The 21,479-nt window shown below is 45.0% G+C and overlaps 1 protein-coding gene across 2 annotated transcripts in view; it reads right to left on the bottom strand.

The window, feature by feature from the left end:
* Nucleotides 1–21,479, bottom strand: part of POMT2 (protein O-mannosyltransferase 2) — a 408,616-nt gene that overhangs the window by 95,105 nt on the left and 292,032 nt on the right. For both annotated transcript variants that reach the window (XM_085626671.1, XM_085626672.1), the window contains one exon: nucleotides 5,029–5,088. In XM_085626671.1, coding sequence (XP_085482797.1) covers nucleotides 5,029–5,088 — 60 coding nt within the window. The remainder of the gene's footprint in view (nucleotides 1–5,028; nucleotides 5,089–21,479) is intronic.

The raw sequence follows: 21,479 nt of genomic DNA, 5'->3' as shown, positions 1-21,479 counted from the left end.
CTTCAGATCATTCAGAACTCAGCAAACAGAATCATCCTCCCGAGGCGGGCCCACATCACTTCTCACTTCAGAACACTTCACTGGCTCCCTGTCCACAAAAGGTGCCAGTTCAATATGCTCAGCCATGACTACAGGGCCCTGCACAGGATGAACTTCTACCAACTCCTCCAACAACTGTGCTCCACCTCCTTCTCCATCGCCAGCACTCTCCACTTACACTGAAGCAGTAGCGGTGGACATTCCTTCTCCTACCTGGCCACCAAGACCTTGAATAGCCTCACCCTCCAACTCCAGACCTCCCCCACTCTGCAGAAATTTAGGAAAGGTCGGAAGACCTAGCTGTTCGACTAACTACACCGAGCAGCAGCAACCTCCAGCGCCTGAATACCCTCATGGGTGATAAGCAGAGCTTTACAAATCCAGTTTGAGTTTGACCATTTGATCTCTAAAGTATCCAAAGTTGTCAAAAGAAAACCATTTTTGGGCACAAGTCTTCTTATATGTAGGCTACACACTCCATTAAGTAAAGTAAAGCATCAAGAAAGCTATTCTCATGGCTAAATATGCCTGAACTATCTATATCCACCTGTAATATATCTGGTAGCTGTTATTATTTACTTGTTTGTATGAGATTCACCTACATTTTTCCATGCTTGTTCTGTGTTACTTACTACCCTGTAAAGCGCTCTGATACCCGTAAGGGTCTTGTTCGCGCTATAAAAAAACTTTACACGTGTATTTTTGTGAGAAAGAAAGGTGCACCAGGAAAGAAGTCCGAATCATCCAAATGAGTCCAGCAGTTTTCTTTATTTGTATTCAAAATCTTAAAATGGCCTTCAGCCAACGCGTTTCGTTCCCACGATGAAACTTCATCAGGGCGCAGATTACAACATGAAGAATAGCATCACCGTATTCATATTAAACAGTTCAGGATCAAACATCAAAACGACGGCCAAAAGAAGCAATCATCCAATTTCCTTAGTAGTAAAAAGGGAGGCTGTATCTCTATTCATACACGCTGTGATATAAGGAGTACTCCGTAATAGGGGTTGGGTAATATAAAGTCCGAAATCCTTGATAAGATAGTCCAAGTGTGCAAACAGTTCCGTATAGTCGCGAGAGTCAAAAAAAGGTTTTTACTACTAAGGAAATTGGATGAGTGCTTTTCTTGGCCGTCGTTTTGATGTTTGATCCTGAACTGTTTAATATAAATACGGTGATACTATTCTTCATGTTGTATTCTGAGCCCTGATGAAGTTCCTCCGTAGGAACGAAAAGTGTTGGGTGAAGGCCATTTTAAGATTTTGAATACAATTAAAGAAAACTGCTGGACTCATTTGGATGATTCTAACTTCTTTCCTGGTGCACCTTCCTTTCTCACAAAAATCTATTTTTCTGGACCCCAGAAGAACCTAACTGCGGCGGGCTCTGGAAGTGATTGCACAGAACATTAATTTTTCTAAAACAGGGATTGAGGTGCTGAACCTTTGTTCAGCCGCTGTTGGGTTTGTGTTTTTGTCTCCATTATTACAGTTGTACTTTGACTACAAACCTACACTATTTGACAGAATGAATTTATGAGGCTTGTAGACAAGATTCCACCTTCCCAAGTACCTCTGACAACATGGAGAAGCCAAGCAATCCTCACATTGTGTGCACAACACTTTCCTGAGGCCCATGTGCTGCTGTGCCTTTAGCTATCTAGCGGACACTGTCTGAGAGGGGAAGCTATGACAGCTTTTGCAATCATGGACAATGGAGTGGAATCAGAGGGACCTCCTTTACTACCTTCCCAGTCTATGCAGTCTGAGTGTATAATGAGACATACTAAATCATGGCAAACATAATGAGATGATGGACGGAGTGCTGAAACTTTTCAGACACTCACCCCCAGTCACTGATCTGGGTTGAATCCATCATCATTCTTTAGCTCACTTCGCCACCCCAGTTCAGACACAGCTATATGCATATAAGTCTTGACCCTGTGCCTCATGGGAACAGTCCAGCCCGAACTGCCATGCCATGTCTTCCCTGGACCGGAGACAAGCATTCTGGGACAGGTTTCGGGTTAACACCCCTCATCAGTCAGGCTAACTTGAATACAGTGGCAAAGTGAGCAAGGGACCCACGTCTGGCCATACCCTGCCAACTGAGGGCGAACAAAGCAAACACAAGGAGATAATTGACGGAGCGCTGTAACTTTTGAGACACCCCCAGTCGCAGATCTGGGTTGAATCCATCAGTTCAGACACAGCTATATGCAAATCAGTCTTGACCCTGTGCCTGATGGGAACAGTCCAGCCCAAACTACCAAGCAACGTCTTCCCTGGACTGGAAACAAGCATTCTGGGACTGGTTTCGGGGTAACACCCTTCACCAGCCAGGCTAGGTTGAATCCAGTGGAAAATGCCCCTGTGGGCTCTGGCCAACCCAGGGGTTGTGGGTTATTACAAAAAATAAGGCCGGAGACTGCCATATTCTTTTTTTTTTTTAATTTCTGTTTCAGATTTACACCAGATTACAAAAAAACACATTTTCTGACCCAAGATCTAGTTTGCTGCCAAATTTGGTGTTATAAATTCCGTTTAACAGTTTTTGCGTTATCACATTTCCATTTTCCAATGAAAAAATGAAAAGGAAAACACGTTTAGGGACGCCCACTTTTTCTTGGCCCCCCACTTGACAGATCACCATAAAACTATCCAAACAGGAGCTGAAGTGGATGAAACTATTTTTGAAACGTTTTGTGAAGATTCGTCTAACGGCACCAAAGTTATGCGCAAAGCAAAAAATGCTTTTTCTATGAAAACATGGCCCTATCTAGAACTATCCAGTGGCTGCAAGCAGGGCACATTTTCTACAAACTCGTAGATATCTTCCTCATATAAGTGAGATAAATATCTGACATGTTGACTAAAACTGCTACACTCCACAAAGTTCTAATGCAGTAATGAACGACAAGAGCACCAGCATTCTAAATTCATGTCAGTTGACTCTCAAGTGTTCTACTGTAGCTTCACCATGAATTTCTAATAAACAACTAGAGTGCTAACGTTCTATATTCAAGTCAAAAGTGAGACACTCATGAATGCCATTTTACTTGAATAGGAGCAGTTGAATTTAAAGCCTTTACAATGGACCAGACTCAAGTAAATGAGCATGGAGGCATTAATGCAGATGTTAAACCAGATAGGTTTAGTATAAAAGATGAAGGGGATATATGTTTTTACTTATTTATGGCATGATATAGGTTTAGAGGGACTTAAAAATGGGTTAAAGAAAGGGATCCCCTTCTAAGGCCAACATCCCCTTTCCACATCTGTTTACTTGGGCTCCCATCCCTTCTGTTGCTTATTACTTCCTCAATTGTAAGATGGTAACATGTAGTAATCTTCCATTGAAACATATGGGAGCAGAGTTTTCTTTTCGGGGTGCAAGATGCTATTTAAAACACATAATATTTGGTAATGGTAAGCAAAACCCTCCTTCTCGGTGGACATTTTTTTTTCAAATTCCTCTTGCCAGTAGATGCATGTACCTGCATGAATTTACACTAGCGTAATAACATTTTGATTGTTAGTTAAGGAAATATTAAGGCACAATAAAAAACAATATTTAGTGTCTAAAAAATGTTGATCTGTATAATTTATAAACAGCTATATTCAAAGTGATTGAATTCAAACTTTTTTTTTACAAATAAGTAAAATTGTAAATCTAACTAGGCTCGGATTTTAAAATACAGGAAAAAAAATTCACAGACTTGAACTATTTAAATATGTAATACAAACAAATAGAAAATAATGTTTTCAGGGACTCGTTTAGTTCAGGAACCTGCAGCAGATAAACATTTTCATGTACATATTCATCCTTCTAGAGCAGAAAGTTAATAATTCCAAAGTGGTCTTCTCCAGTAGCATATCCCTGAGGCTAGGCACATTCTTAAGTTAGGTGAATATTATAGTTTTTGTTAGAACTATATGATGTTCACAGGAAGCTGTTATGAGAAGCACGATGAGTGATATTGGGGTTGACTTTGAAATGAGGTCCGTCTCAGGTACCAGCCATGAATCTCCTTGGTAGATATCAACCAGAAAGGAGACAATCAAAATGTAGTATTTTGGGTAGTGTACAGATGTGATTTACAGATCTTTTTAGCTGCATTATTTTCTAAAGCTGCAAACAATTTCCTCTTCAATATTAAAAGGAAATCACTGAAGGGAGCTACGTCCTCATGGAGTCTGCTGCTCAATGTCCCCACACAGAAGGTGCAAGTTCCAGGCTAAGATAATGCAGGAAACGTATTCATCAATTAACTTTAAAAAATAAAATATTGTAAAACATACTTTTAAAGTCATTAGGTAGGAAAAGAGCGAAACTTGTAAAAAAGCATGTTTTTCTTCAAAATTGCATATGAATAGACTTTTATGGGACGATCGTCAGCACAGTCACAACTCTAAAACAGTGAGGTAAATGCAAATTCTAGAAACCTTAAATCTCTCCTCAGCTAGATGTCAAAACGAATTTCAGATTAATTTTGTTTAAAAAAAATATAGTATTGAAAGTACTTGGGCGATAATACACCACCAATACTAAGCACCTCTTTGACTCCCTGATGTTCCTAATATGAATGTTGGCAGAGCAGTGTGTGAAGATGTACGGTACAGATAAGTACATACACTCATTACTTATTTTTGGTGATAAATATTGGCCTGATTTTAGTACTGCTCTTATCTTTGCTGTTCTTAACCTCATGCTCAATTCTCCTATAAATGACAACTGCAATGATCTTTGAAAATCATTTCCCACCTTTCGTTGCAGATGAAATGAAACCTTCACCATCTAAGAAAAATCCACCACCAACTGATTACTTCCACTTCACCTGGCAGGGCACTGTAAGAAGAGTGTGCCGGGTCGCCACTATAGAACCAGAAGCAATGTATCCACAGAGTAATCCAACTTTTCTCTTCAATTCAGTTGTTGTTGTTGTTGTACACATGACAATAATATGATTTACAGAAAGTGCCTCACCGGATTGCCAAGCAGGTAAACACGGTAGTCAGTGTTGTTCACACCAGAGAAGCGAAGGCCCTGTGGGATTGAAGCATAAATGAAAGTAAAATATAGGCATCTACTTTCACTTTGATTTATAGCTTCTGTTGCGCATTTGCATAATTTGCAGATAGCTCTATTGAAAGGAAATAAGACAAGCAGCAAAGGAGAATTATTACAGCTGACTGAAAAGTAATATTTCTCAAGAGCAAATTTTACTCCTCATTAGAAAGAGGACACATCTGGTGAATTGGAGATAAGGGGTTTTGAATGCTAATGCTTTGATCCATCTAAATACTTCACAGGAAAATTAAAGCTAGTAATATCAACTACATAGCTAAATGTTATGTTCACCAGCTTTGTTTTTATTAAGTTATAGGGTTGTTTTTAAAGAAAAAGCTTTAAATGACACCTGATCTTTATTAAGATTGTGCAAACACACTGAAGGGTGCATATTTACACTTTTTAAAGTAACGTATCTGCCATTTGGATGTAGATGAGTAATTTACCATTTACTATACTATACTATCTTGCCATTTCAAACATTTCTTAAGATAGGACAGTGTCAGACATAATCTTTGTGGATTCCTACTCCTCCCTTCATAGAGGTAAAGAACTAACTAAATGAGGGTTGACTATGCGGTATGAGCGATTTTTTTGGGGAAGTGCACATTGCTTCTGATATCTGTCCAGTTCAGAGTATTCAACAAAGCGAGATCAAACACACATTTAAACATAGAAGTTCAAAGACAACAGTTAAAGGAGCACTTTTAAGAGTCAAAAGCACCCTTTTTAGTAAACAAACATGGCACATTGAGATAAGGCAGCATGGGGAGAATGTGTGTTGTATTATGGTATTTTTATAGCGCTTACTATTCCTACATGGGTCTGAAGAGCTTTGTGCGCGTGGGGAGCACGCTGCACCATGTGTGTGTGTGGTTGAAAGAATGTTATCGTTACTCTGAGCCAATGTGTAAGTGTTTCCATGGTGTGCACGATAACCACCGAGTGTTGTTATCATGTTGTGGAATTTAGCACTAAGTGTTGTGATGGATGAGGAAGTATGGGAGATGGATGCCCGCATTTTACAACATGTGTATGCTGGCAGCTACGATTAGCTCTGCAGGTACTGTAGTTGTGTGGGTAGATGAATTTTTTGTTTTTTGTTTCAGTATGATTTCTTATGCAGGCAGTGGCAGGAGGTTGTCTACTCTGATATTATAGATTTGCAAGAGGTAACAGGTGTCGATAAAGAGTGAGGGGGATCAGAGATCTGCTTGGATAGCTTTATATGATGCCCATTATGAGATTTGTCATATGGACTGCGTTGTTGTTATCCTTTTGTCATTGTAGGTTGCCAGTGCCAGTTGCATGTGACTATTTGGGACCTGCAAGATGGACTATGTTAGAGACCTCCAGTGACCACCAATTTGGGGCAGATGTCCATGATATCAGAAGGCCTGTCTGGTTAAGAATGAGTCATTATTTGAATAGACTTGTGTAGCCTGTACCTATGACATCCAGTTTCAAGTTTCCACAGATCTTTTATACCTTAAATTCCTGTCCTGTTGAAGTCAAAGAACCAGGTAAATAATTGGAATATATCACATGGTGATAGCCCCCCTCCTTACATTTAAAACTGAAACTGGATGGCATAGGTACACCACTCATTTTTAGCCAGACAGGCCTTCTGATATCAAGGAGATCAGTCCATTGGAGCAAAGGGACTCCGACGACAGCACACAGAAGAGAGCGGAGGCCGTAAATATCCTCTGACACCGAGGAAGACCCACCCACACGTCGCAACAAATCGAAATCTGCTTGTGACCAAGGTAACCAGACTTCGAATGCCTCGGGTGGTGACCTATTCTCTGACACGGATGACCTTCATCCATTCTAATCAGATTACACTCTTAGAACACGGAAAAACAAGCAATGCCCCAGAGAGAAATGATGGAACGAGAGGGGCTGGGAAGCTCGTTTTTAGAGTCGCTTGCTTTTCAGTCACAAAAGCCGAGCCATGTTTACTGACAGTATATATCCTGACGGTGGCCAGGGAAGGTGGTCAGACTTAATCAGTATGCAGAGATGGTAGATAGTGGGAGACTAGATCAAGGATAAATCTTCATACTGTCATAGAACGTACATGGATTAGGCAATAAGGTGAAGAGAAGATTGGTAACCATCTATATAAGGAGGATAAAACCGGATGCGGTCTTGTCGCAGGAGACACATCTGATGGGGTTCCGAGGTCGCTTCCTGAGTAGAGGAGCTTATACTTTACTGGTGCAGGCCACCTTTACCTCTGGCTCTCTGGGAGTAGCGATCCTGATTAAAAAAACGCCCCCTTCAGAATACAAAGGCAATTGGTAGACTGGGAAGGGAAATATGTGGCAGTGCGGTGTATGTGGGGTAGGCGGGACGAAGGTCACAGGGATACTAAATACTGACTCCTCTTTACAAATAGTGAGGGTGACTTCAATGATGTCATGTGCCCGGAGTTTGACAAGTTTGAGTCCTCTCCAAGCCCTTTCAGGAAGACGCTACTGGGTAGCTTCGCACACACCCTAGAACTAGTAGACCTCTCGCGGAAGTGACACCCGGACAGTCGTAAATACTCCTACTTCTCTGGCACCCATAAAGTTTTTTCCAACTTGACTATATATTTGCCCCAGCAGGGGAGGCAGCCATAGTGGCAAATGCCAAATATATGGGGCTAGGGGGATTTCTGACTACTTGCCACTTTGGCTTACCCTAGGATTCCAGTCTCGTACATCTGGAACAAGATGGACACTAAATACTTGAGAACGAGATCTCCAATTTTCAAGGGAACGAGTTGATACAGAACTATACTTTAAAAAAAAAAATCTTCTTTATTGAATTTTTACAATATCAAGAAGTCAGCAACAAAGCAAACAAGCATTGGCATAGCCAATAGGTCTCGCCTTTGGGATCTTATAAGTATTTAGTTATGCAGCAGGTCCCAAACGCGAGACCTATTGGCTATGCCAATCCTTGTTTTCTTTGAATTCTGGGACATGTAGTCTTGTGTATTCCATTATAAAACAGGACTATACATCCCAGAATTCAAAACAAAAATACCTGGACTGGACCTAGGAGACTTGTCAGCCATGCGGAGTATATACTGCAATTATAGACCTGTAGCAAAGTCCTGGGAGATTTTCTCTGGGCATAATTTTTAGCACTAGGAAACTGGGTTAAAAAATTGTTAACTAAAAAACACAGACTCATCTAAACAGTCACGGAGCAACAATTTAAGCAACTATGAGGGTGTGGTCAGTTTAGCCCCATGCTGCAGGGTGTCGGATGCTGACTTTAGAATCGAGTGCTTTGAAAAGTGTATTTGTGTGTGAGGACGCGCAGGCCGTCGGATCTGACTTACACTGAATGTAGTGTCTGATCAGTCAGGAAGTCGTTCGCCCCCTGGGCCTCTCTCTGCTGTGCGGGGCGTGTACGTGCAGGGAAGAGGCAGGGACAGAGGCCTGAAGGGGACGTCTCATCAGCAAAAGCCAGCATCCTGCGGCGGGCAGGACCGTGGGTCTGTTACCGGAGGCAGAGGAACGCTCAGAGGAGGGTCTTCCAAGAGAGGGGGGAGGCGGGTGCAGGAGGGAACCTGCCAGGGCAGAGGCTTTTGTGGTAAAACGTCGTAGGGGCATCTGATAAAGGAAGGACACTTCAAGAACCACGCATAGCCTATGGCGTGTCTTTTAACTTTGAGAGCCGAGAGACGGGGGTCCTCTCAAACTTGCCTTATTTTGGAAGGTACCAAAGCTGAACTTTGAACTAATTGATGGGCGAAAGCTCGCATACTTTGAACAGAGTAACAAAGTGCTTTACTACTGAAGAGAGACCCTGAGGTGTACGGAGTACAGGTGCTGCGCGGCGCTGAATAAAGGGGGATACACGGCTTAAGCAGATGGTTGGAGTGATGCTATCAGCCGAGTGCTAAGGAAGTGGAGGGCAGAGACGGAGAGCAATAAAAGGGGAAGTGGGCTGTGGGGTACCGGCAGAGTGGAAGAGGAAGAGAGGGACGGCTGAGAAGGCCAGGAACTCGAGAGGCTGGCCGAAGTGTCGAGAGAGGGTGCGGCAAATAGGTAAGACCTAACAAGCCCGGGAGTGGTGCGTGCATGCGCAGTCTTCACTTTTCAAGCACTGCACTCGTGCTTGTGGCGCACCGCTGCTCGCTCCCGCAAGGTGGATGCCGCCACAAGCACGAGTGCAGAGCTTGAAAAGTGAAGGCCGATGGCTAAAGGCCCTCCTAGAGCAGCGCATGTGCGCTGCCTAGGCGAGACCTAAAAAGGGAAGGTTAAACAGAACAAAAGGATTTGATTGAGATTTTTTTTTTTTTTGCATCATTAGCAATGTATGAAGTACATTTTCATATTGTCACAATCACAGTACACTGTATGGTATCATGGACAGTTCGTTGTGGCCGCGCATGCGGCGCGACCCTTAGACATTACTGGTGCAAGTCCATGGTCTATGCCCGCTAGTTGCATACATCTTATTCGCTATTACATCCTAATAAGTGAGTCCTCCACTTTCCCTCTGGGTTTAACACTCTTCTTCACATACAGTTCTAAGCCAATTGATAAATGGTTCCCATATATCCATGAGGCGGGATCGGTTTAGCATCAGTTCCCAATAGTGCGACAGTTGGTCTTTACAGTATGTTATGTCCTGCATCCACGAACTGTCGGAGGTGTGGGCTTTTTCCAGTGGATTGCCACCTGCCTTTTAGCCAGGAGTAGCAGTAGAGCCATTAGCTTTCTCACTGCCTTCGGGGTGTTATGTACGTATCCTAACAGGGCTACCAACTGGGTCTTTGTTAATGTTTGGTCTGTCATATTCTCTATATGAGACAGTGCTGCGAGCCAGAAGGTGTCGATCGGCCTGCACTAAAAGTTGCCTGAGAGAATCCACATCTCCAGCATCGCATGTCAGGGTGTAGTCCCTTGCCGTGCAGCTGTGTTGGTGTGCGATATATGCGATGCAGGTATTTAAAGTGGATAAGCCTTAGGCGGTAGTTTGGGGATAGTTGTTCCAGTTGGTTACAGCAGAAGGACCACTGCTGGTCCGTGACGTCAGTGCCCATGTCTGCCTCCCAAGGACCTGGTCTGGCAGTTCGGGCTGGACTGTTCCCATTGGGAACAGGGTCAAGACTGATTTGCATATGGCTGGGTCCAAACTGGAATGGCATGATGAGCAAAAAAACGATGGATTTAGGCCCAGATCTCTGTACTGGGGTGAATGTATGACATTGTTCTGCATTCTGTCCATCAATAGTTCTTTTTGCATTTGTCACCCCGAGTGGGACGGGTGTGCTCAGACGTGAGTCCCGTGCTCTCCATGCCACTGGAATCAAGCTATCCTGGCTGAAGAGGGGTGAAACCCCGAAACCGGTCCTAGGATGCTTGTTTCCAGTCCAGGGAGGACCTGGCCTGGCAGTTCGGGCAGGACTGTTCCCATTGGACACAGGGTCAAGACTGATTTGCATATGGCTGGGTCCAAACTGGAATGGCATGGTGAGCAAATAAACAATGGATTTAGGCCCAGATCTCTGTACTAGGGTGCATGTATGACATTGTTCTGCATTCTGTCCATCAATAGTTCTTTTTGCATTTGCCTCCCAAGCTGTACACGACTGTGGGACCATGATCAGGGACTCTCTTTGTGTAGTGGTGTACAGTTGTGTCACCAGTTTACGAGCGGAGGTTACTGTGATAATGTGTTCTAAGGCTGGCAACGCCGGAGGGTTCCCGGGGAACGTAGTGTATCTGGACTTGCATGCCGCGCTAATCTGGTAGTATAGTAGCATGTCTAATGCCGAGCCTAGTGATGAGCTGCACATTTACTGTAGCGAGAGAAATGTACCTTAAGGGAAGAGATCTCCTCCAGTCGTGATGTTGTGTGATTGCACTCTAATTTTCTCTGCATTGTCCAGCAATGGCGGAATTAATGGGTTCCCTGCTATGGGAATAAATGACGCAAACAACACCTCCTGGTCCACTCTCTTAGCGAGTCCCCTCCACGCCCATCTCAGAGTCTCAGTTGTGTCTATTTTGCGCTTAGGTCGTTTGAAGTGTTGGTAGAGAGCCATGTGTAAGGGCAGAGGGGTAACTTTGTCCAGTTCAATGGCTAAGTGTGGTTGGAATGGCTTTGGGTGTTGCCAGAAGTGCAGGAATTGAACCTGGGCACAATAGGCATACAATTCAAAGTCCGGAGCACCGAATTCGCTCTGCGCAAACGCTAGGGTAAGTACATGCCACGATATCTAGAGCTGTTTCCCGGCCCATACTAATTCTATTATGCTGGACCGAAGACGTTTAAAAAAATGCATCGTGGGTGGCATTGGTACATTTACAAACAAATATAGTAATTTGGGAAGGATTATCATTTTAGTGACTGTGATACGGCCCGCCAGAGAGAGTGGAAAGTGTTTCCATCTACGTATTCTATTGTCTATCCAGTCCATGACCCTGCTGTAATTTGCCGTCCATATTTCCTGCACATCTCCGCTTAGCCAGATCCCTAAGTACCTAGTTGGTCCGTCTTCCCATTTTATTGGGTATTCAGTTTCAAAGGGGGTGGTCCCGTCCATTAATGGAAATAATGTAGATTTGGCCCAGTTTATCTGGATACCTGTGAGGCACCCATATCGCACCAGCTCCCTGGTTACGGGCGCAAAGTTCACCTCGGGTATGTCATCGACGTAGATGGGCACGATCAATTCCCTAGATGTGAATCCTAAGCAGCGATTTGTGTGGTCTTGTCTGAGACGTGCTGCTAATGGTTCTGTGGCAATCGCAATGATTAGGGGTGAGAGTGGGCAGCCCTGACTCGTGCCCCGCATGATTTGTATTGGTTCGGACATGAGCCCGTTTGCTTTGACTCTTACGGTTGGCAGGGTGTACAATAGTTTGATTTACTGGATATAGGTGGGACTGAGACCCAGCCGAGTTAATAGTGTGAAGAGGAAGTTCCATTCTAAGGAATCAAACGCCTTTGTGGCATCTAGCAGGGCGGCTATGGATGACTCGTGAGGAGCCAGGTAATGGAGTAGTGCAAAGAGGGTGCTAGGTTGTGGACTGTGGAGCCACCCGGAATGAAACCTGATTGATCCGGTTGCGCTATTAGTGGGAGCAGTAGTTGCAATCTATTCGCAAGGAGTTTGGCATATATTTTCGCATCCAAATTTATTAGCGAAAGTGGGCGGTATGAATCGCATTTCCTGGGGTCTTTATCTGGCTTTAATAGGTTTATTAGTGTGGCTTCGCGCATAGATGGCGGCAATATGCCGGTTTCTTGGGCCTCTTGGTACACCAGCAGCAATCGCGGCGCCAGTAAGTCTGATTATTCTTAATAAAATTTTGCAGTGAGCCCATCTGCACCTGGGGCCTTGTCTGACGGTAGGCTGTTAATTAATTGTCGAATGTCGTCTGCCGTGAATGGGACGTCCAGGTACTCCTGGTGTGCACTGCAGAGCCATAATCGCTCCAGCGAGTCTAAATAGCCTGTTATGTCAGATACGGAAGGGTCTGTTTGGGTGGTGTAAATTGCTAGTAGAATGCCGTCACGGATTTCAGGACTTCTGGTGGTGTACGGGGATGGTGATGCATCGGGCCGTGGAGTTCAGCGATGTAGGCCAATCCTCTAGGTGGCCTTAGGAGGCCTGCCAGTGTCTTTCTTGGCCTGTCTCCCTCACCATATCTGCGCGCCTGAGCGTATTTATGCAAGTATTTAGTCTCCCTCTCTGCCTCTTCTTGAACTGCTGTCAGTTTAACTCTTATATGGCTAGTATTGTGGGCAATGGGGTCTCGAAGTATTGGTTTTCAAAATCTTGGATTTCGCTTTCAATTTTTGCCATAGTGGACTGTATGTCCTTGAGTATCCCTGACCGTAGGGCTATGCAGGTCCCACGTAGTCCAACCTTGAAGGCCTCCCAAATGTTTCCTACAGAGTCTACTGTTCCTTCATTTAGTTCGAAATATTCAGTTATTTTACTCTGTATTTCCTCCTGAAACCCCGAATCGAGTAGTGCGTTGGGTGGAAAGCGCCAGGTAAATGGCTGGATGTATGGTTTTGGGGCACGGAGCTGCAATAGTACGGCCGCGTGATCCGAGAGTGTCCTCGGGTGAGGCGAGGCATCTGTAACCCACGAATGTAGATCTTTGGAGGTTAGCCAAAAGTCCAGTCTGGACCACGCACTGTATTGCCGAGTTATGCAGGTTCCCTCACCGGCATTGGGATGTAATGTGCGCCACGAGTCTATGAGCTGATAGTCGTCTATGATGTGTTGAAGTGCAGCTGCTGCCCATGGGTGATGTGTGCGGGCTATACTCACTCTGTCTTCTAGCGTTGATAATACTACATTAATGTCACCCCCCATAACAAGTCTGCACCACACAAGGACTGGATCCCGTGCCATACCTGATTGAAGAATTCGGGACCGTCAGTATTAGGGCTGTGTGTGTTTGCGATTATGATCGGCTGGTGGTATATTTCACCTCTTAGTAATATATATCGCCCCTCTGTGTCTATTATTGTATTGTGTATTTTCCAGGTAAGACCTTTCTATATTAGGATAGCTACCCCGCGGGAGTAGTTAGAGTAGCTGGATGTAATCACCTCCCCACAGCGATTGGATTTCAAGTTGGGTCTCGATGTGTTTGTTAAATGCGTTTCTTGCAGAAGGCAGATGTTTACCCCGTGCCTGGTAAGATAAGAGTGTACTAGTCTCGTCTTTCCGTAGTCATTTAGCCCCCGCACATTCCAAGTTACACATTTCAGCGAGGTCATTGTTCGGTGGCGTGGCTATGATATAATGGTGGTGCAAGGTTGTGCCCCAGGTCTCGTGAATTTACGTCCGTGTGGTATGTTGAGTCTGAGGGTCTGGGCCATATGTGTACAACAGCAGGCAGCTTGCAAGACTGTACCTGTGAGTGACATATGATGTGACATAATCAACAATCTGACAGTTTGTGGCGGAAAAATAGAACAGTAAACAACCCCCCCCCCTCCTCCCACACCAACCCCCCAATCAGGTTGTGTATCAATCCCAATTAACACCCCCAAACTACAATATGCCTAGTCTCCTAGGGTGGGTGGGAATTATCCCCCGGGGAACGTGGGGTCACCATCGAACACCCCTGCCTCATACTGCAGGGCGGCCTTGCCCACAGAAGTACAACACGGAGCTTATTGCCTTAAGTCATATGGTACATATCCCAATAGGCGGCACCCGTCCCCCCACCCGTTTTGATGGAGTGGTACGTAGTTCCATTTTGGGGCCCATTGTCCTCCCCCTAAAGATAGTAAATGTCTGGTGGTATGTTCAGTATTCCCATTTCAGCGGTGGACTTATTTCCTTGCTCTCGTAGGCTCTATGCTGGTGTCCAGGACTTGGTCGTTGTCGCTCAGGTGACCTTCCGATGTTTCCGTTTCAGGTGTTTTCTACAAGCTGTGTGCTTTGGCTACTTGTTTAGCATAGTTCAATGCCACTTTTGTGTCCGTGAAGATCTTGGGTCTTCCACTGCCGTGTTCTTTTAACTTGGTCGGGTAGATCAATGCATATTTTGTTCCCGACTGCTGTAGCAACCTCTTAGCCGGGAGGAACTCTGCGTGCCGCATGGACCTGTATTGTAAAGTCAGGATATAGGGATATGATGTTGCCTTGGTATTGTATGGTTCCCTCTCCCTGGCAAGCCGTAGTATCGCATCTTGGTCACAGTAATTTAGAATCATGGCTAGGATGGGGTGCGGTTGTGCCCCCGGCGGTGGTCTTGGGCCGAGAGAGCGGTGTGCTCGTTCTATGAGGAACATGGTTGATAGCTCTTCTCCTAACAATTCTTTCATCATGGCTTCTATGTATTTTTCCATTTTTTGGATGTCTGTGGATTCAGGGATGTCGATAATGCGCACATTGTTCCGTCTCGACCTTGCCTCCAAATCCTCATTTTTGGCCTTGATGAAGTTGAGCACAGATTCCATTTGCAGTAGTTTTTCTCGTGCTTCTGTCTGCATGTCATCAGCATCAGACACCCTGGGTTTGAGCGCATCTATGCGGTTGTCGTGCTTTTCGACACGTTGTGAGATGCTGTCCATACGTGCCGCTAGGGTATCTATTTTGGGGTCAATAGCTTGGAGACTTGTCTTTACGTCTTTGAACATTGCACGAATGTCCTCTTCTGGGACGGTACCCATTGCTGCGACCCCTGTGCCCTCTTGAGCCATATGATCTCCGTCTGGTTGCTTGCTCGCCTTTTTGTCAAACATCAGCCGGGACTGTTTAGCATCTGCTTTCCCCATTCCGGATGTGGTTGATATCTGGGTTGAGGGGGGGGGGGGTGTCTCGCCCAGCCTTCCCGCATGTCTCCTGCTTCAGCTGCGGGCGCTCACGCGTGGCTGGCCAACAGGGTTCACAATTACGCTTTGCTTCGTTCCCTTGCGGCCTTCTGCCCGACCTTTGATTTGGCCTGTTGGACCCCGCTAGCGTTTGTGGCACTTTGGGGGGAAAGGCGGTACCGATGAGCGATTTCCCACTGTCCTTGCACTTACTTGTCTGACTGGGCTCCCACGGTGCCCAATATCTCTAGGCTCGTGGTGCAGTTGGGGTTAGTGCATCCGATTACTTCTGCCCAGAGTGGGATCGCAGCCGCAATTCCAGCACAAGAAACTGCCAGCATGTTGGGCACTACTGTCTCACCGCCGCCCAGTGTGCGCGCCTCTGGTCGTTGCGGGTACATTTGCTGTCTATTTTTGTGGATTACTGGAATCTTCCCCTATTCAGTGCTATTCGCTGCGCGGCGGTGTGCAGTCCCTCTCGATGGCTGTTGTGCGGCCCGATTCTCAGAAAATTATCACAGGTGTACAGGGTTTGCGCGACATCTTTGGCGAGATTTTGCCTTTCATGTAGCGTTAGGGACTTCAGCAGCGATTACACAGTCTCCTGTAGTGCCCGATCTGTTCACTGCACACCAGGACCAGCACCAGCGTGCACACTTGGGGCCTGGTGCCCGGCCACTTATTCCGCCCGCCTTCTCATACAGCAACGCGCCCAGAGTTGACTGGAGCCGCCTGGCCGCAGCATCTCTCCCCTTACACGGTCATTAAGATCGAATATTCCTCCGTTTTGAAGTCCCACGGCTGCCAGGCGTTATGGGTGCGCCAGCGGGGCTGTGTCCGTATCTTTGTTTACGGCTACCTCCGATGCTTCATGGCAGAGGCGTGTCGCGTTAGGGCGGATGTCTGCCCTGCGCCGGTCTTCCTCTACACACGAGCTCCCGGCTTGCAATCAGGCCACTTGCACAGGCCGCAGTAGGCCCCAGCCTCCTCCTCTCTCACCTTTGGCTCGGCTTCACAGCGTACCACCTCAGATTCTTGATTTTTGCAGTTCCCCCGTACGGAGGGGCTGGGATCATGGCATCGCCTCCGATTTATTGTGTATTATGCCAGATTTTGACGGATTTATTGGGCTCGGCCGTCGGAGCCGACTGAAAGTGCGGCCATCTTGCTGCACAGCTTGGCCACGCCCGATACAGAACTATACTTAAAGGAAAGCGAAAAGTCCCTCGATTCAGCAGTTATATTATGGAAGGCATACAAAACTGTACTCAGAGATAGGGCTCATAAGCATAAGAAAGAAACACAAGACATGGACAAAATAGAAAGCCACCTGCTGGCACTTGAGGAGCAAGTGGGACCTGAGCAGAATCGCTTAACTCTTCGTACTATGACACTCCTTCTGGAAGAATACCGTCTCTTAGCCAACAACGAAGTAAGAACCCAAATACTGGCTATGCAGCATAGACTATATGATGTGGGTGACAATGCTGGTAGATTTTTGGCCTGGATGGGGCGAAAAGAACTAGAGGCGTGCTGGGGACAAACCATCATAGATGACACAGTAACGTATAAAATACCGACAAGGAAGTCGCTCATGCGTTTGATCTATACCATGTGACTTTCTACAAAGCGTGTCCACTAGCCACTGCAGCACACATAGACACTTACTTGGCAGAGATCCAGATGCCAAACCTACCGCCGGATGACCGAACTGCATTGGAGGAGGACATTACACTGTCAGAGGTACGGAAGGCTGTCTTCCAACTCAAATGAGGCAAAGTCCCTGGACCTAATGGGATACCGCTTGAGTTCTTCAAGGGGTCTACCCAACTTCTTGCCCGCACTTACTTTGGCTCTATCAAACTGCAAGGTTACCGTTAGATCTCCAGAAAGCCACAACTGTGGTGATCCATTAACTGTGAAAACCGCCCACGCACTGCAGCTCTTACAGCTCAATCTCTCTGCTCAATGTGTAGGCAATAATCCTGGCTTCCTTACTGGCCTTCAGACTGGTCAAAGTTATCTCCCCTTAATCCACAATGACTATTCCAACTTCATGCTTGGAAGATCGACCAGACTATACTACGCAGACTATACAATTGATTGGAGACGATCCAACATAAAAAAGATCCACATGTTTTCCTCACGCTGGTTTGAAATTTATGAGGTAGAAAATGTTATTTCATGAAGGAATAAAACAAGTCAGATTGTTCAAAGAATATTCAGACAGCATTTTTTATGTATTGCAATTTTGGGGAATTATAGTTGTATATATGGAGGAAAGGGGGTTTCTACCCAAGTTATTTAAGAATGATGGTTAAGGTTAAATGCATGTGCTGGAATGTTTCAGGGATTAATGTGCGAAATAAGCAGCTATTGGTTCGAGAGGAGATAGGGCTTTATAAACCACAATTAGTGGCTTTAACTGAAACACACTTGACATTTAAGGACTGACTGTAATTGAAGCAGCTGGGATATAACATAGTGATCTGTACCTTAAAAGTGGTTTAAATTAGGGAGTATGCTACGTTATCAGCAACAATTTGCATTGCCAAGTTCTGAAAACTGCTGCTAATTCAAGAGGTCGCTGGGTACTGGTAAAATTAATATTGAACCATCAAAACTTTCTTAATTGCATGATTTATGGCCCAAATAGTGATAATCCAGAAGTATTAGACAGGTTAACTTTGGAACTGGTATATTGGGGTGGAGAAGTGCTTATAATGGGGGACTTTAAACTGAGTGCTTGAATATAACATTGATTCTACTAATTGAACTGTGATCCATTGTAAGCCTAGAACTAGGGCATCAATCACGGACCTGATCCGGCTCCATGGGTTGGTCGATGTTTGGCAGACCCTCCAACCGACCGCTCCGGGGAATACCTTTTTCTCATGCTCACATAAGCTGTACCCTAGGATAGATATGGTTTTCACCTGAAGGTCCCTAGTGGATGGAGCAGAAATTGATGTATGCCCTAGGATTGCCTCGGATCATAACCCAATTCTGCTTTCATTTCCCCTAACTGAAACTAGGGATAATCTTCCCAAATTTACATTCTCTCACCACCTGTTATCTAATGATAATTAGCGAAAGCATATTTTAGGGTTACTTAGGGAGTTCTTTTTGGTTAATACAGGTACAGCTTCACCTTCAGTAATCTGGGCCACAATGAAGGGTTATATCCGCGGTGTTACCCTCCAGAACGTGGTCAAGCAAAATAGTGCTTTCTCAGAGGAAGTTCGTCTTCTTTCTCAACCTATTCTTAAACTTTAATTTTTACAGGCTCTGAACATTTCCCAAGGAGAAGCAGACTAACTTCAATTAATAGAAAAACGATCTCGTCTGGGCTGTAGGTTTGAACATCAAATATACACTAGATATGAATGAATGAATGAAAGACGATTTATACCGCGCAGACTAAGCTCAAAGGCATATGAAATATAAATCGCTCCAGTATGAATATGGGGAGAGGGTTGGCCGAGTGCTAGCACATCCGATTCTAGATCGGCAGTTCAAAACTATGATTTACTCAATTAAAGGTATGGATGGCATAGTGCATACACTATCCTGAAGCAATTCTACTGTTTTTTGAGGAATTATACAGCCATCCTCAAACGATTGATCAAGTTGGACTCGGGGATTACATGCGGCAGTGTAGTCTCCCTTATCTCAGTGAAGACCGGGCTAGGGAGTTGCAAGCTTAGTTTTCTTTGCTTGAGAGTGAGGCTGCATTAGCGACTCTCTCTACAGGCAAGGCGGCGGGCGAGGATGCCATACCTCTTGAATTCTATAAGGTATTTAAAGACATAATAATCCCTGAATTTTTTTAAGTTATCCAACATATCTACATAAGCGGCGCTGTTCCTAATACTTGGAATACTACTAATATTCTGGTATTCGAAAAAAAGGCAAACCTAAAGAAGATATGCGGTCTTACCGACCCATATCTCTGATTAATTCAGATGCTAAATGGTTTGCAAAAATCTTGGCAATGCGTCCTGCACCCACACTATCAACCCAGGTGACACGACTACAACAGGGGTTTATTCCAGGTAGAGACACTACGGCCCACACCAACACCGCAATTCCAGCATTTGATGTTGCCAGCAAATCTAACATTAATATAGGTATGAGCCTATTTGAGGTCAAGAAGGCCTTTGATTGGGTATCTTGGGAGTGCATGTGGGCCATTGTGCGCTTATTTGGTCTCAGGGAGGGCTTTATTAAATTAACTCAGGCACCATATAAGATCCCGTGTGCCAGGGTGGCATATACCAGGAAATACTCAAATACATTTTTAATCTCTCCAGAGGTGCTCGCTCTCTCCCCTTTTATTTGCTCTGTATATGGAGCCTTATCTACAGTCGCTTCTTACGAATGCAGGTATTCATCCTCTGCTCTTTGGAGGACAACATTCTAAGCTGACTGCCTATGTGGAAGATGTTGCAGTCTTCTGCACCAATCCACTGTCAGCTATTCAACAGGTCTCTGAGGAAGCGTCGTGGTTTGACAAGTTCTCGGGGTACAAACTTAACCTGTCCAAAACTCAGGCTCTACTAAACTTTGAACCAGACACGCCTATGCCCGGGGTGAAAGCAACAGCGGTCTATCTTGGAATTAGATGGTCTCCCTTGGTTATGATTATTAAACTGAACTATGAACCTTTTCTATTCACAGTCATTTCCAAGATGAAATCCTGGAATAAGCTATATCCTTCCAAAATGTCTTTATTTATTTATCGCAATATGTCTTTATTTATTTATCGCAATCTCTTTGAGAGTTCCAGAATCCTTTTTTAAGTGTCTAGAGGGCGTCATAGGAACTTTTATATGGAGTTATAGGCGTGCAAGACATGCCATTCGCTTTATGAAGCTTCTGCACACAAAAAAGTGTACTCCAGCCTCCGGACATTAAGTTATACAACTGGGCAGCCTTTACTGGCAGTCTACGCAGCCTACTAAATGTAGCTGGTCTGGACCCCTAATCATTCGGCTACCAGCTAGCCCTTAGTTCTGAGTTTAGTTTTTTTCTATTTTTTTTTTTAATCACTGGCATTTTTTTTTTTAATGAAGCTCCTCACTAGATACGGTTTCAGTCCCAAATTCCAGTCCTGGATAAACTTACTCTACAAGGACCAATAGCGGAGGTATGGGTCAATGGAATTTTGTCAGAGTAATTACCTATTGGGAGAGGGACCAGACAGGGGTACCCCTTGTCCCCCCTCTTGTTTGTAAATGCGCTTGGAACCCTTGGCCTGCCTGATTTGGATGCACCCTGGTATTATCAGGTTTCAAGCAGGAGAAGAGTCTGGCGGAAGTGAGAAGATCTCGGTGTATGCAGATGATATCCTACTTTATATTACTCAACCCGGAGAGACCATTCCGGTAGTACTATAAGCCTTTGATGACTATGGTGCACATTCTTGGTACTCAATTAATTGGGATAAACCTGGCCTCTATCACACAGGCACCATTCACGATTTACATAACCTGCCTCGGAGACGGAGGCTAGAAAAAGAGGGCTTTAAGTATCTGAGCATTTTAGACACCTTAGATAGGAAAAGAGATCTGGACTACATTCTTCATAGAATTGTGGTAGACTTCCAGGCTGATGCTGCTACGCTGCCATGTTCAGGATGATCACCCTTCCCAAGCAACAGTATGTGCTCCAAAAGAATTACTACCTGATCCAAGATGACTATTTCACTAGAATTAACGGAGAGCTCTGCAAATTATTGTGGGATGGTGGCACCCCAGGATAGCGTTGTTAACCCTGCAAAAAAATTCATATGATGGAGGAATTTCCCTACCAGATGTCCCAGGGTACAATTGGCTTGCCCAGTCAATGGTCATCAACGACTGGGAACATATGCCAGGAAATCCCCACTTATTCACTTGAACGCACCCAATTTGATTCAATATCATATATACATTATTTGGGCAAGGGAGAGGGAGTTGGGAAACTCTTGTTGGTGACTCAGTAACCATTGCTGCCTGGAATAGGGCACAGAGGTACTTGGGGTAGGAGTCACGGTACATTCAGGAGACTCAACGGTGGCAGGG

The sequence above is a fragment of the Triturus cristatus genome, chromosome 9 (assembly GCF_964204655.1).
Source record: "Triturus cristatus chromosome 9, aTriCri1.1, whole genome shotgun sequence".
NCBI lineage: Eukaryota > Metazoa > Chordata > Amphibia > Caudata > Salamandridae > Triturus > Triturus cristatus.
The sequence above is the reverse complement of the archived record's forward strand: the minus strand, read 5'-3'. Positions and strand labels throughout refer to the sequence as shown.